This window comes from Solanum verrucosum, unplaced genomic scaffold (genome assembly GCF_900185275.1).
Source record: "Solanum verrucosum unplaced genomic scaffold, falcon-dt-bn FXZP01000102.1, whole genome shotgun sequence".
NCBI lineage: Eukaryota > Viridiplantae > Streptophyta > Magnoliopsida > Solanales > Solanaceae > Solanum > Solanum verrucosum.
The window spans coordinates 2,572,401-2,585,397 of record NW_026019930.1 but is presented as its reverse complement, the minus strand read 5'-3'; the positions used below and the strand labels follow the sequence as shown (position 1 = coordinate 2,585,397).

At 34.9% G+C, this 12,997-nt stretch overlaps 3 protein-coding genes and 1 non-coding gene across 4 annotated transcripts; 3 read left to right on the top strand and 1 right to left on the bottom strand.

Annotated features, from left to right (window-relative positions):
• The first annotated feature begins 21 nt into the window (after nucleotides 1-21).
• Nucleotides 22-216, top strand: LOC125832871 (U2 spliceosomal RNA). The gene has a single exon (XR_007443271.1). It is a non-coding gene; the product is annotated as a U2 spliceosomal RNA (small nuclear RNA).
• Nucleotides 217-560: 344 nt separating this feature from the next.
• Nucleotides 561-5,115, bottom strand: LOC125832553 (uncharacterized). The gene is made up of 5 exons (XM_049511734.1): nucleotides 4,768-5,115; nucleotides 3,806-3,938; nucleotides 2,374-2,567; nucleotides 1,878-2,054; nucleotides 561-939 (listed from the first exon to the last, which is right to left on the bottom strand). Exons 1-5 carry the CDS (start codon nucleotides 4,957-4,959, stop codon nucleotides 853-855), a joined length of 783 nt encoding a protein of 260 aa, XP_049367691.1. The 5' UTR covers nucleotides 4,960-5,115; the 3' UTR covers nucleotides 561-852.
• A 1,744-nt stretch (nucleotides 5,116-6,859) lies between these two features.
• On the top strand, nucleotides 6,860-10,081 carry LOC125832736 (uncharacterized). Its single transcript, XM_049511938.1, has 5 exons — nucleotides 6,860-7,050; nucleotides 7,151-7,247; nucleotides 7,772-7,871; nucleotides 9,003-9,091; nucleotides 9,763-10,081. Exons 1-5 carry the CDS (start codon nucleotides 6,891-6,893, stop codon nucleotides 9,947-9,949), a joined length of 633 nt encoding a protein of 210 aa, XP_049367895.1. The 5' UTR covers nucleotides 6,860-6,890; the 3' UTR covers nucleotides 9,950-10,081.
• A 666-nt stretch (nucleotides 10,082-10,747) lies between these two features.
• Nucleotides 10,748-12,558, top strand: LOC125832322 (SNF1-related protein kinase regulatory subunit gamma-like PV42a). Its single transcript, XM_049511464.1, has 3 exons — nucleotides 10,748-11,370; nucleotides 11,726-12,080; nucleotides 12,149-12,558. Exons 1-3 carry the CDS (start codon nucleotides 10,928-10,930, stop codon nucleotides 12,467-12,469), a joined length of 1,119 nt encoding a protein of 372 aa, XP_049367421.1. The 5' UTR covers nucleotides 10,748-10,927; the 3' UTR covers nucleotides 12,470-12,558.
• The last annotated feature ends 439 nt before the right edge of the window (nucleotides 12,559-12,997 follow it).

Genomic DNA, 12,997 nt, shown 5'->3' with positions numbered 1-12,997 from the left:
GGCCCGGGTCAAGTAGAAGGCATACCTTTCTCGGCCTTTTGGCTAAGATCAAGTGTAGTATCTGTTCTTATCAGTTTAATATCTGATATGTGGGCCATTGGTCCACACGATATTAACTCAATTTTTTAAGGGGAGTGTCCATCAAGGTAGCTTGCTACCTGGGCTCTCAAGCGTCGCCCATGCGTTGCACTATTGCACGGGCCTGGCGCACCCCACCAAATATAGTTCAATTTTTTGGAGGCTTACATTTAATTAAAGAAACCCATCAATACTTGGTCCATTTATATTTGTAATTTTGGTCTAATTGCAACTACCTCAATAATATAATAATGTCCCATCAGTTACATTTGTAGATAGTCTGAAATTAGGATTCGAATATCTTTTCAGTATCTTAAGATAGATCGTGTATGGATTGATTGAGTATTCAACCTCCGATTTTGGATGATTGAAAACCTGGCAAGTTTAATAAAAACTAATAGCACGAAGTTTGGTTGAACAATTTACAGTCATAGTAATGTATCTTATAATATTGCGTAAAATCACAGTTAGGACTGAGGCTATTAATAAAGAAGAGGCCATGAACTGATTGATTTTGCACAGGAAAAAGGTGATGCATCTGAAATTGAAAAACAGCTTTGATACACAACTCCTTTTTAGGCCATACTATCAATGGCCCATATGATACTTTGTTAGAATATCAACGCCAGTGGGCTCAACTCAACATAACCTATAATTCAGAGACCAACAGATATGATACAAATTAACTTGAACATCCTATACCACCACTCGCATAACGCCAACCGGCTTAATCTCTTTCTAGGCTCAATCTCCTTATTTGAACAGATTTCAATATCAGAAGACGTCTGGATGAAAGTGTCCAGGGATAGAGTTGCATTGCTGAGTCTGCTGCAAATGCATTTTCAAAGAATAATTGTTGACCTGCAAAGATGACCATGAAGTCAGTAAAGTTAAAGACTGGAGTAACTTGTATCTCGCTCACTTAGAACCTGAAGACGTCTCCTTATGATGGGGAGAATAGTTGAGTTCATGCGAGCAACAATAATGCTAATACAAATAGTTGAGTTTGTTGTGTCACAATTTTTTTTATTGGAAACTACATGGAGACTAGTTTGAATTGATGTAAACATGTTTCACCAAACAATAATAGAGTGCATTATCCAAAGTTTATCTCGAAACCTTTTATCCATTGTCCTCTAGCAAATGAGTAACGAGTAATAACTATTATATTAACGAAAATCTCAAAGCAATACCCTGAGTGATAAAGTAGTATTTTTCAACCAAAAAAATAAAAATAAAAAATCTCCAGTGTTTTCTAAAGAGGAAGTCTGCACTCAGATTCAGTAGTTCAAAGGTTAAGCATTTTTTCGAAATAAGATATTGCAAATGTTGAAGTGTCTCCATGCAAGGATCAAATGGCATTCAGTAGAGAGGTTTAGCATTTAAACATTAGTTGCAAGAACGTTGAACACTCTCTTCTATGGTTGTTTCATGTTGCTAATAGCAGTGCTAAATTTTATGTTAAGAGCATTGTGATTAGCTTCCATCTTTCTTCTTAGCCCATGTGCTAGCGTTTCCTCAAGGTGCTACATACCTTCTGTAGGAGTCTTTACCTTTCAAAAGTTACATCTCCCATCTCTTAATAAAATATTTCTTTATCTTTCTAAATCTTTAATTTTGCCACATTATCCTTTAAAAGCTTGTCCTCAGATGCAAGACTTCTGAATAAGACTTGCATTAATGGCACTAATATCAGCAAACCAAAATAATTCTGATCTCTTGTTATTGTTGTAATTAAAAACACATCTCCATCTAGTGCATTGATGCAATAAAAATAATATATGAGCTGCAGCTTTTACCTCAAGAGTTCTCAATTGCTCTTGATATTGAGCAATCAACTGCTTCAGCTGCTGCACTTCCTGGATCCTATCATCATTGTGCTCCTTTTGTCGTTCATGTTGGATGGCCACTAAACGTTTCAGAATGATATTGTCTCGAAGAATCAGTTCTATTTGCTCCTTCAGCATCATATTTTCCTGGAAAATAGTGAATATTGAATGACAGGCAAAGGTCAATAAACTAGTATGTCAAAAAGGTAAATTTTGCAAACATGACTAAAATTGCTGTTCTCTTACTAGGGAAGCACTACAGTAGCCAGAAATCTGCTCATAAAATGCATTGAAGAGCCAACAATATAGGCATCACCAAAATAGTTTTCTAGCTTAACTCCTCTGAGAAAAATAGTAAATACACCAGAAAAGTATGTTTGATAAATATCATCCACAACTCCTTAGCAGGGAATTTGTTGTCTGGTAAATCTATAGACTACAATATACTTAAATGTACAATACCAACCTTCTGAAAATTTTGAGCTGCTTCTGCACTTGCACTAGCACTAATGGATTTCTCTAAGCTCTCCAACACTATTGTCGCACGAGCCCTAGCATCATCTGTGCTTGTAGCACTCATCATTTCCCTCACAAACAACTCCACCCATTCTGTGCCATCAGCTGGAGGATTATTTAGGACAAAAGCAGTATTCACTATACCTGCAAATTTTGCATGCAAATAAGATCCTTTCCCCGCAATTGATGAAAATCTAGACTTGGTTAACAAGATGCGAATGAGCTGGTAAGTGGGCACATCTATGAGTTCCTTTGAAAGAACTTGTCACACAAACATATTTTGAAACTTCTTTGCACCATTGGATGATTATCTTTTAACATTAGACATTTTCATACATCACATGCATGTTCTTCTAACTGCCATATATCAGCAATACATATAGTTAATTACTAAGCTTTTCCTTCTCTATACTCCCTCTGTTTCAATGTGATTGTTTGGTTTTTCCTTGACACGGAGTTTAAGAAAGTAAAGAAGACCTTTGAATCTTTTGGTCTTAAAGTAAAGATATGTAGAATGTACCAAAATGTCCTATAATCTTGTGGTTTTAAACATGTCATGAGGAAAGTTAGAAATAAAGAGTTGTCAAAAAAGGAATGCGGCATTCTTTTTGAAACGGACTAAAAAGGATAGTAAGACAAACAAATTAAAACAAAGGGAGTAATTACTAAGGTAAGAAAAGGAGCCAAAAAAAGAAGCCAGTGTATCTCTAATGATATCAACCACACATTTGCATAATTGAATATATCCGAAGAGTAAAATTCCTTTTCTCCTATGTTTACAAGTATCTGATAGTGTTCAAGACTGAATGCCATGCACAATCCGGTACAACTTTTTATTTATCCATGGTAAGCAAAAAATAACAATCTAATTCATATTCTAATTTATAACTTCAAATTGTGTTTTTAGTTAATCTATTTACATTTCTGTTCATATCAGCAAGGTCCTATAGCATAAAATCATGTTGGAGAAGTAGCAATAAAAAAAATTGATGAAGAGAAGTAGCAAAAATTAAAATGGGTAGCAATTATGAGGAACAGATAGGACCAGAAATTTTCAGAAAAAATGTCATGTCAATGACCAGTAAACACCGTAGAAACCACTATCATATCAGTGAGAACTAAACCCTATTTAGGAGTACTTAGGTTGATCAACCAGTCTCCTTTTTTCTGATGGAAGGGATATGGTTGACCTTTTCCTGGAGCAATTTTGCAATACCATGCAATTAGTGAGATAGTCAATAACATACATATTTGTAGATATGTATCCACTCCAACTTCAGAGACTTAGGAATCATTTTGACATGAACGGAGTAATAAAAATGAGAAAAAACTAGCATCTCCTTAATCAGCACTCAAATATCGAACATAACATTTATACATACCACCGTCCATCTCTCCATCAGCTTCTGAGGCGGAAACTGACTTTCCTTGTGCATGAATAAGATGAAGTTCATGCAGTCTCTTAATAGCAACATCCAAATCATTGCCACATTCCTCCAAGGTTTTCTCAAGAAACTGAACAGTACGTACCCAGAAACTCGTTAAACAAAAGCAACAACAGAGTTCTTAACAGAAATACAGAATACATAAACAATCAAATCTTTGCACCTTTTAAGTAATAATTGATTGCATCTTTTGAGATTCTTATTATAGAAAAGACCACCAAGAAATTTAATTGAAATCATTGAGGGTTGCTTGATATTATAGGAAAAGAATATTAAGTTGCAATCAGATCATGTGAAAGAACTAACTAATACTCTCCATTTCATTTTACACCACAACATTTGTATTAGCAAAAAGTTTAAGAAGCTACTTTCTTTTAAATATGTAGTATAGACCGTGGAGGAAACATACTAGAATGAATGTTTAAAAGTTAGTTTGACAAAGATGCATCACCACGAGTTTAAAAGTTGAATAGCCTTCAATATATTTGAATTGCTAAAAGTTGTGAAAGTAGTTAAGAAATGAAATGTTCCATGATGAAAATAATGTCTTATATATTGATGAACTAAAAGAGCTTAAAAACATTCTTTAGGCTTAACCAACTCCCATCCCATCCAGCCGGTTAATCCTTTAGTATGGCAGATAATAAACACATGCAAAGTCATATACATTCATCCAAATCTATTCGGAGCTCCTTTACTATTGCAGACAAACACTTACAAAGTCATCTACATTCATCCCACTCTACTCGTAGCATTTCATTCCGATACAAGAGAGTAATTTACTTACAATAACTAAATGACGTTAAAAAAAAGCATTAACACACTGTACATAATTACTCCAATTAACGAACATTTACAGCAACAAAATTCTAGTGCCAGATAAAGTAAGAGAATCATACCTGACAATCTACATCGGGAAACAAAGCTCTCAGATGATCAATGGAAGCTGCCGCTGGCGGCGGCGGCGAGAATCTTCTCGGAGAGGTGGAGGAACACCGGAGCTTCTTTGAAACGGGCGTCGATGGTGAAGTCGGAGACGGCGATTGTAAATCTTCGAAGAAAGATCTCTTGCCGCAAACCATCGCAGACATTGTATAATCTCCAAATCAAATTGAACTTTTACAGCAACACCTTCTTCAATTTCTCAATCAAATAAATTCATCTGGTTCTGTGATCGGGATATAGGACTTAGGGTTTTTGAAAGATACTAAGCGAAGAGATAAGGGGATAGGTTATTGAGATTGGAAGTTTTTCTTGTTCGCTACTTTGCTTTGTAGTATATTCCTTCTTTTTGGGGCCTTTCTTTAGAGAGAGTAGCATAAGCTTGAGACTTTGGTGTGATGTTGATAGGGGATGGAAGGCGGGTAAGAGGATAGCAAACACGCGCCTAATGTCGCGCTTTTGAATATCTTTCCGATATATTCATCGTGGGACGTTACAGATAAGGATATGTGGGATCTGTTTTTTTGTTTTTAAGTTTTTTCTATACTAAACATGAAAAGACAATAAGTTTTTCTTTATTTCTCTCTCTTATATTTTGATTTATTTTAATTTTGATTTCATTTTTAATTTCACTTCATCTCCCATCTTCCACTTTCAAGTGATCCATTCCTTCATTTTCTTTCTTTTTCTTCACCTCCTACCCTCACCCCACCCCCCACGTAAAGTTGAACCTCTCTCTCATTTTTTTTCTTTTATTTTTCTTCTTCTTCTCCAGTCAAATTCTTTATTTCAGTGTTTTTTTATAAAAAAAAAATTTATACTATTTTCTAGACTTTATTGAATTATTGATAACAAAACTAATTATTTTTCTAAGAAAATTTAAAATTTTGAAGGTATCATCAATTACTCCATTTCATATAACTTCAAAATTAGAAATGACAATTTTAAAAGAATCAATGAATTCCCTGAAAATTGAAAGAATTTAATTGAAAACGGATTCTAATCATCTTGAAATCTAATGGGTTTATCATCTTGAAATCTAATGGATTTATCTATTAATTCATTTGTTTGACTCGGAGTGGCATGCCATTTGATATATCACACTAAATTGAGTCTCTAGAATAAGATGATATTTTAAGCTTAGGTATGTGACTCATCATTTATATCCCAATTGATGGACTAACCTAATGAAATTGAGCTTCAATTAAATCTATATTTATTACACTTAATTAATCAAATAATATCAAATCACAATATTTATTTAGATTGATATAATTTAAATTCAATAAAATTTAGTTATCTAGAGAGGCAAACAAAATTTTCAAAATCGTTTGCTCTAGTAGTAATTTTCTTCAAAATGTTCTCTCAAGGCACATCCGAACACTTAACAAACTGCCAAATGCCCGTTTCCTCTACTAACTTTTCCAGTAACCATAGATCTACCTTTTCTTTTTGTCACCTTCCACGCTTGAATTGTCAGTGTTAAATCAAATCACTATTGTTTATTATAGTTAATGAGTATATATTAAGGCAATAACATATATTAATTAATCATAACTAATACTTCCTCCCTCCGTCCCATTTTATGTGAGATAGTTTGATTCAGCACGAAATTTAAGAAAGAAATGAAGACTTTTAAAACTTGTAGTCCAAAATAAATAATAGAAATTTGTATGACTATAAATTATTTCATTAAGAATAAAATAGATATTTTATAGTTAAATTGTTATTTAATATAAAAATGTATCATTTTTTTTTTGGATTTACTAAAAAGAAAAGTAAATCACATAAATTGGAACAGAGAGAGTAATAAAAGTAACATTAATTAATTTGATATGAACATTAGTGGTGAATAATTAAAACACTAATTATTTTTATCGATAATATACGCCCGCGCATAAAAGCGAATTAACTGACCGCGCGTGTTGAAATAAATTCGTCCGTCTACTTAAAAAACGTGACCTTGCTAACGGTCATCTCTTTAAAAAAACCGAAAGCCTCTCAGTTTCTGTTTTCACTCTCACTTGCTTCCCCTGTTTAAGCCAAAAAAAACTGCAAGGATTTTCGAAGCGAGCTGATAATGGTGAAGATCATAGCCTGCTTTCAGTTGCAAAATCGGAGTTCTAGGGTTTGGACTCCATTTCCGCTAAGCAAAAAACTAGTTCGGAGTTTTGGTTACCGTAAACTCCCTGAACAGCTACTCAATATCTCCGTCCTCAAATTGGATGGCTCTTCATTTGGTAAAATTAGATAAATGCTGGAGTAGTAGTTTATTTTTGTTGCATTTTGTTTTGGAATAATTATGGCTAATGCTGGTTGTTTGGCTGGAATTTTGAATAGTTATCCATGTAGCGAGGAATGCTACAGTAGCAGACCTTAAACAAGCAGTTGAGGAAGCTTTCAATTTCTCGCGGGAGGATGAAGGAAAGATTCTATGGTATGAATGAAAGCTAATTGTTTCTACAATCGTTGATACCACGTGAAAAAAGAGGATTATCTCGCCCTTGTAACTGGTTTAGCCGAGGGGGCATGCTATTGTAGTAGACTTTGCCAATTGTTAATCTATTGATTTTAAGACTTAGATCCGGCCCTTGTCGAGAAGGAATCAATCACCATACTGGAGACGTGCTTTTGTTGCACTGTGTTAACAGATAAAAATGAATAATAACTCCGTCGATGTGCTGTGATAATATGATTATGAGAATGGGTTCAAAGTCTACAATTTGTTGCTGCAATAGTTAAGGAAATTCCAGAATTGGTTATTTAATAGGAGTAGAAGATTTCATCACTTTAGCTTGCTTGCTGATAATTGGTATTTGAAGTTTTCGGTGCAATGATTGCAATCATGTTAATGCAGAATGGCTGAAAATAAAAGGAATAAACTGAAATTTGAAGAATTGTTGATCTTCTGTCTTGCTGCGAATATGGTAGATCTTAAAGTTGTATTGCCTATTGATGCAGGTCACTAGTATGGAGTCACTTCTGTTTGTGCTATGGAAGTCAAAAACTTGTGAATGACAAAACTTTTATCAACTGTTTTGGTATGAAAGATGGTGATCAGGTCAGTCGTTTTTCGTATTGTTACTGATTGGGAATCTAAATACAGCTCGTTTCTAACTCTGAATACCTCTTTTTTCCATAATCAAATTTCACAAGGTAACACATCTATGTATTACCTTGTGGTAGACTAACAACTCGTTTGTTGCAATTCGAATTGACTGACACGAGGAAAAGGAAATAGTATTATATTTGATGAGTTTTGTTAGATGGATAGCCATGTGGGGGTTCTTATGCAGCCAGGGCTTGAAGAACCATATACATTTTCTGGACTAAAGCAAATAATTTGTCTATAAGGATACAATTTTTTTTGTCTTCAGCCCCATAATATTTTTGGATCTTTGAACTAGAATTGATTAATGAGTGTTGAGAAAAGAATTAAATGATATAAGTGTACTCTCTCTAACAGCTTAAATTTTTAGATGAGATGGTCACACACTTCATCATGGTATCAGCATGCAGAAGAGTCCCGAGATCGTATATTTCCAAGTGCTTTTGGCCCATGAAAAAGAACCACGCCTGCACGTGAGAGGGTGTGTTGAGAATACAATTAAATGATATAAGTATATTCTGTCTAGCAACTTACATTTTTAGATGAGATGGTCACACACTTCATCGATGAACAACCAACTAAGGTTCTATGCCTATCTATAGCTGGTTCTTATGACAAAACTAAGCTAGAAAGTTAAATATTTTCAAGTGTTTGGTGAAAGACGATTTAACGGTACACTCATATGAGTGGAATCTCAGATAAGGTACTAACATCTAGTATTGACAGCAATGGTGGCTATTTTCCTAGTGAGGTTACATGTGGATTTGAGGCATAGGAACCTCACCCTTACTTTTCAATATAAATTTGTTTTCGATGTGCTCTGAATTGATAAATGTTGCTAGTTACGGTTTACTAGAATAAGCAATGAACACTCGATATGTACCCAGCACTACTCTATGTTTTGCACACAAACACACATATAGTCACACACACAAACAGTCAAATACACATACATGATTTGAATGCTTCATAATCAAGCTCTTGCTAACTATAATGCTCCTGTGAACTTCGAGAATGATTTCCCACTACACTAACTACATTTTATGTTTCTTACCTTAACTTCTTTTTGCTTGGAGTCTGCAGCTTCAATTTGCACAGCATGTCACGTTGGAGTACAGGCCAGCTAAACAAAAACTGGATAGCCAATGTGACCAGTCCAAACAATTCTATATGTATGTCCCCCTTTTGTATCTTTGCATCTACTGAATGCTTTATCTCACTTACTTCATCAACAAAAAAAACAATGCTCTATGTAAGGGTATGCCTAAAATTTGTGACCTTTCTTTTCTGTAGATGGCAAATTTAACGGACTTGAAAACATAGTTGATACCCCTTCATAGTTCATATGTATGTTATTTTGATGCTCCAATCCCCCCCCCCCCCCCCCCCCACTCCACCACAATCAGACATTTTAATATAAAGTTAGCTATTAGTCAAGACATGAAACCAGGTTGCTTTCCCTTTTTTCTTTTGTCTGGATGCTAGTGAACCATCTTGTGCTACTTAGTCACCCAATTCCTAGTAACATGAGATTCATTGAATTTTGGGAAGACTCTTATCCATGAAAAGAGGCTGATATTTTGTCTTCGCTACTAAACTAAAGTGAGAGACGTGTCGATAGTCAAAGAGCTAAGTTGCAACCAGGTAACCAGCAAATAACTGATGTTTCAATTGCTGACAGTACACATATTGGGTTAATACATGTATCACTGTATATGTGTATGTTTTGCTTATCTGTTACATAACAGAAATTTAGTATGTACTCACTACATGTTTGTATGCATACACTTTTCATCTGTCATAGAACAGAACTTAAGTGGCACCCTAACCATTTTTCTTCCAGTTCAAATGCTCATGAAGTGAATGTTGAAGATAATGGCAACATTGACCACCAAGAGAAGAGCAAAATGACTGGTCATTTTCAAGACGAGGATGCAATTCCTAAACCAGAATTCAAGCGGTCACATTTTTTAAGAAGATGGTTATCTCAATCAACATCTTGGATACCAAAAAAAAAAGCCTTAGCCTAACCTAGATGTTCCATTCACTTTGCTACCGGTGCGTCTGTCTAACTTTGAATCACTAACTAGGGCTGAGAAACTGGTCAGTTAAAGTTAAATGGTGTCTAACTGATGGTACTGTCTGTATATGCTGTCGAATATGAGGATCTTTAGATATATTCTTATTTGTTTATTGAACAGGTTGTCAATCCGAAGTTGTTACTGCTAATTCAATTATTATTAAGGCTTTGGATGCTTACCCAAGTTACTCCTAATCTCTTCATTTTGCAGATGATAGCAGCTAACTTTGTTCATAGAAATATAGATCATAGTTCCGTACTTCTTCTGTTTCTTTTGCCTGCTAGGGGTGGAACTAAATGATATTTGATAATTGCCATTCTTCATGATGGAAGTTTCAGATACAACTACTCAGAATAACAAGTTTTCATAATAAAAAACGCTCTAAAAACTGTTTTGGTACGTAGGATTGGATAAACCAAAATATCCATGATATTATTTATTCAAGTTTTCACATGTGATAGTAACCGATTTTCATTAAAAGGTTTAAACTATACAAAATTTTAAAAAAAAATATAAAAATAAATAAATAAATATTATATATATATATATATATATATAAAACGATAAAAGATATTCCACTAAAAAAATTTGAATAAATCTCTAGACCCTTGCTAGCTAATTTCACCGTCATGATACAAATAATATTTCAAATTAATTACTATGAGATAAAGTTCCACGTACCAAACGACCCTATGAAATAGTAACTTCCCTTTAAGATGGATAGGATCGGTGTATTGCTCAAGAAGCAAGCACCACGTAGCAAACAAAATAACAAATGGCACTCTTCTCTTTTCCATCCTCTAATTCTGACACGTATTAAGCCACATATGAACCTATATTAGTGCACTTTCAGGTTTTCAACTTCCCATTTGTTTTCACCCAAATCTGAAAAATCACACACCAAAAAAAAATACTCATACAAACAAAATGCAGGCAACAGCGGAGATACAAGCGGCGGGAAGCCCCCGTAGATCTCAGAAGCATCCCATGCTTAAAGACAAGCAGGTGAAGGATCTAATTGTTGATAAAAGGAGACTTGTGGAGGTTCCATATACAGCCACGCTGGCAGACACCATAAATACTCTGATGGCTAACAAGGTGGTGGCGGTTCCAGTGGCTGCACCGCCTGGGCAGTGGATTGGTGCCGGCGGTTCTATGATTTTAGAAGCTGATAAACAGACGGGTGCTGTACGGAAACATTATATAGGGATGGTAACTATGCTTGATATTCTCGCACATATTGCTGGAAATGGTTGTGGCGATGATGATGATGATGCTCATCTTACGAAAAAGATGATGGTACCTATTTCTTCGATTATTGGGCATTGTCTTGAAAGTCTTAGTGTGTGGACCCTCAGCCCTAACACAAGGTATGTAACGAGGAATCGAGATCTCTTGGCGATTACAAAAATAAAAAATGATGTTTTCTTATGGGTAAAAATGAAGAAGAGATCACAAAACTAAAAAAATCAAGAAATTATACGTGACCTACAAAATCAATCCTCTAGAATGTAGTGGATGTTGTTGGCAATTACTTTTAATCTATCAGATTGGAATGAGTAGTGGCGGAGTAAGGGTTTTTATAAAAAAATAAATATATGATTACTTCAATAAATCACTGAAGTTTTGAGTACGTCCTTGCTGCTATTTTGGATGATATTCAAGGTTGTCACTATTATCTAATTTCACAAATGTATCTTACTAATTGCTGGTTTATATGTGAAGCATTGTGGATTGTATGGAAGTTTTCAGCAAAGGCATACATCGAGCCATGGTACCAGTGAATGGACGATCAGAAAATGTAGTTGGTGTTGAGCTTACCGAGTCTGCATCATGTTACCGAATGCTAACACAAATGGATCTGCTTAGGTTTTTGAATGACCAGCAGGAGCTTAAAGCTATCATGTCGCACAAGGTCTCGGATAAACAACTGCAAGCAATCACAGACACTGTTTTCGGTGTGACTAATAAGGCTAAAGTTATCGATGTGATCAAATGCATGAGAACAGCTTCGCTAAATGCAGTACCAATTGTGGAGTCATCTAATGAAATAACAGAAGATCATACTCAGCTTGTAAATGTAAGTGTTTGAATTTAATTCATATACGCTAACAATAGTATGATTCTTGTTTTCCATGAAATTTGCAGGGGAAAAAGAGGAAGATTGTAGGAACATTTTCAGCAACGGACTTGAGAGGATGTCCTGTATCGAAAATGCAGCCTCTACTAAATCTAGAGGTCCTTGATTTCTTGAAAATGCTGTCTAATACCGGGATGAGATCTTCATGGAGGGAACAAGTGACATGCCATCCAGAATCGTCACTCGGGGAAGTGGTGGAGAAAGTTGTTTCAGACAATGTGCATCGTGTTTGGGTGGTGGATGAACAAGGCTTGCTGGAAGGAGTTGTATCCCTAACTGACATGATAAGAGTCATCAGGCTCTGGTATCTTACTGAGTTTTTGCAGTAATGTGTAGTTGTTGTACACCCACACTGTTTTGCACCCGTTTTGTTCTGGTTGCTGTTTTGGTGTAAATGAAATGCAATATGTTTATCAAATGATATGATGATCATTTCGCTCAAAAATTTGTCTACAAGTAAAATTGAAGAAAAAAGATGGTAAGAGATAATATTGACAATACGAAAGGAAACTTGACAACGTTCTGTTACTAACTAATTTATATCGAAATAAAAAATGTCTTTGAAGCCTTTCTTCATCAAATCATCTTGTTAAATTTTGACTTGTGACTTCGTCTTCTCCTTATTCGTCTAAGCTTTCATATAATTCTTAACGAACACTTCTCATGTCCAAACATAAAGATTGTCACCTATATAGATGTATTGAAGAAAACAACGTCTTATATATTCATAAACGTTGCTCAATAATCAATATGCTCAAAAATGTGCCAAAGGATCAAAATCCAAATAAAGTAAATAGTTTGTAAAGAGCAACTCTCTCGTATGATATGATAAAGTATTACTCCATTATTATTCTTAA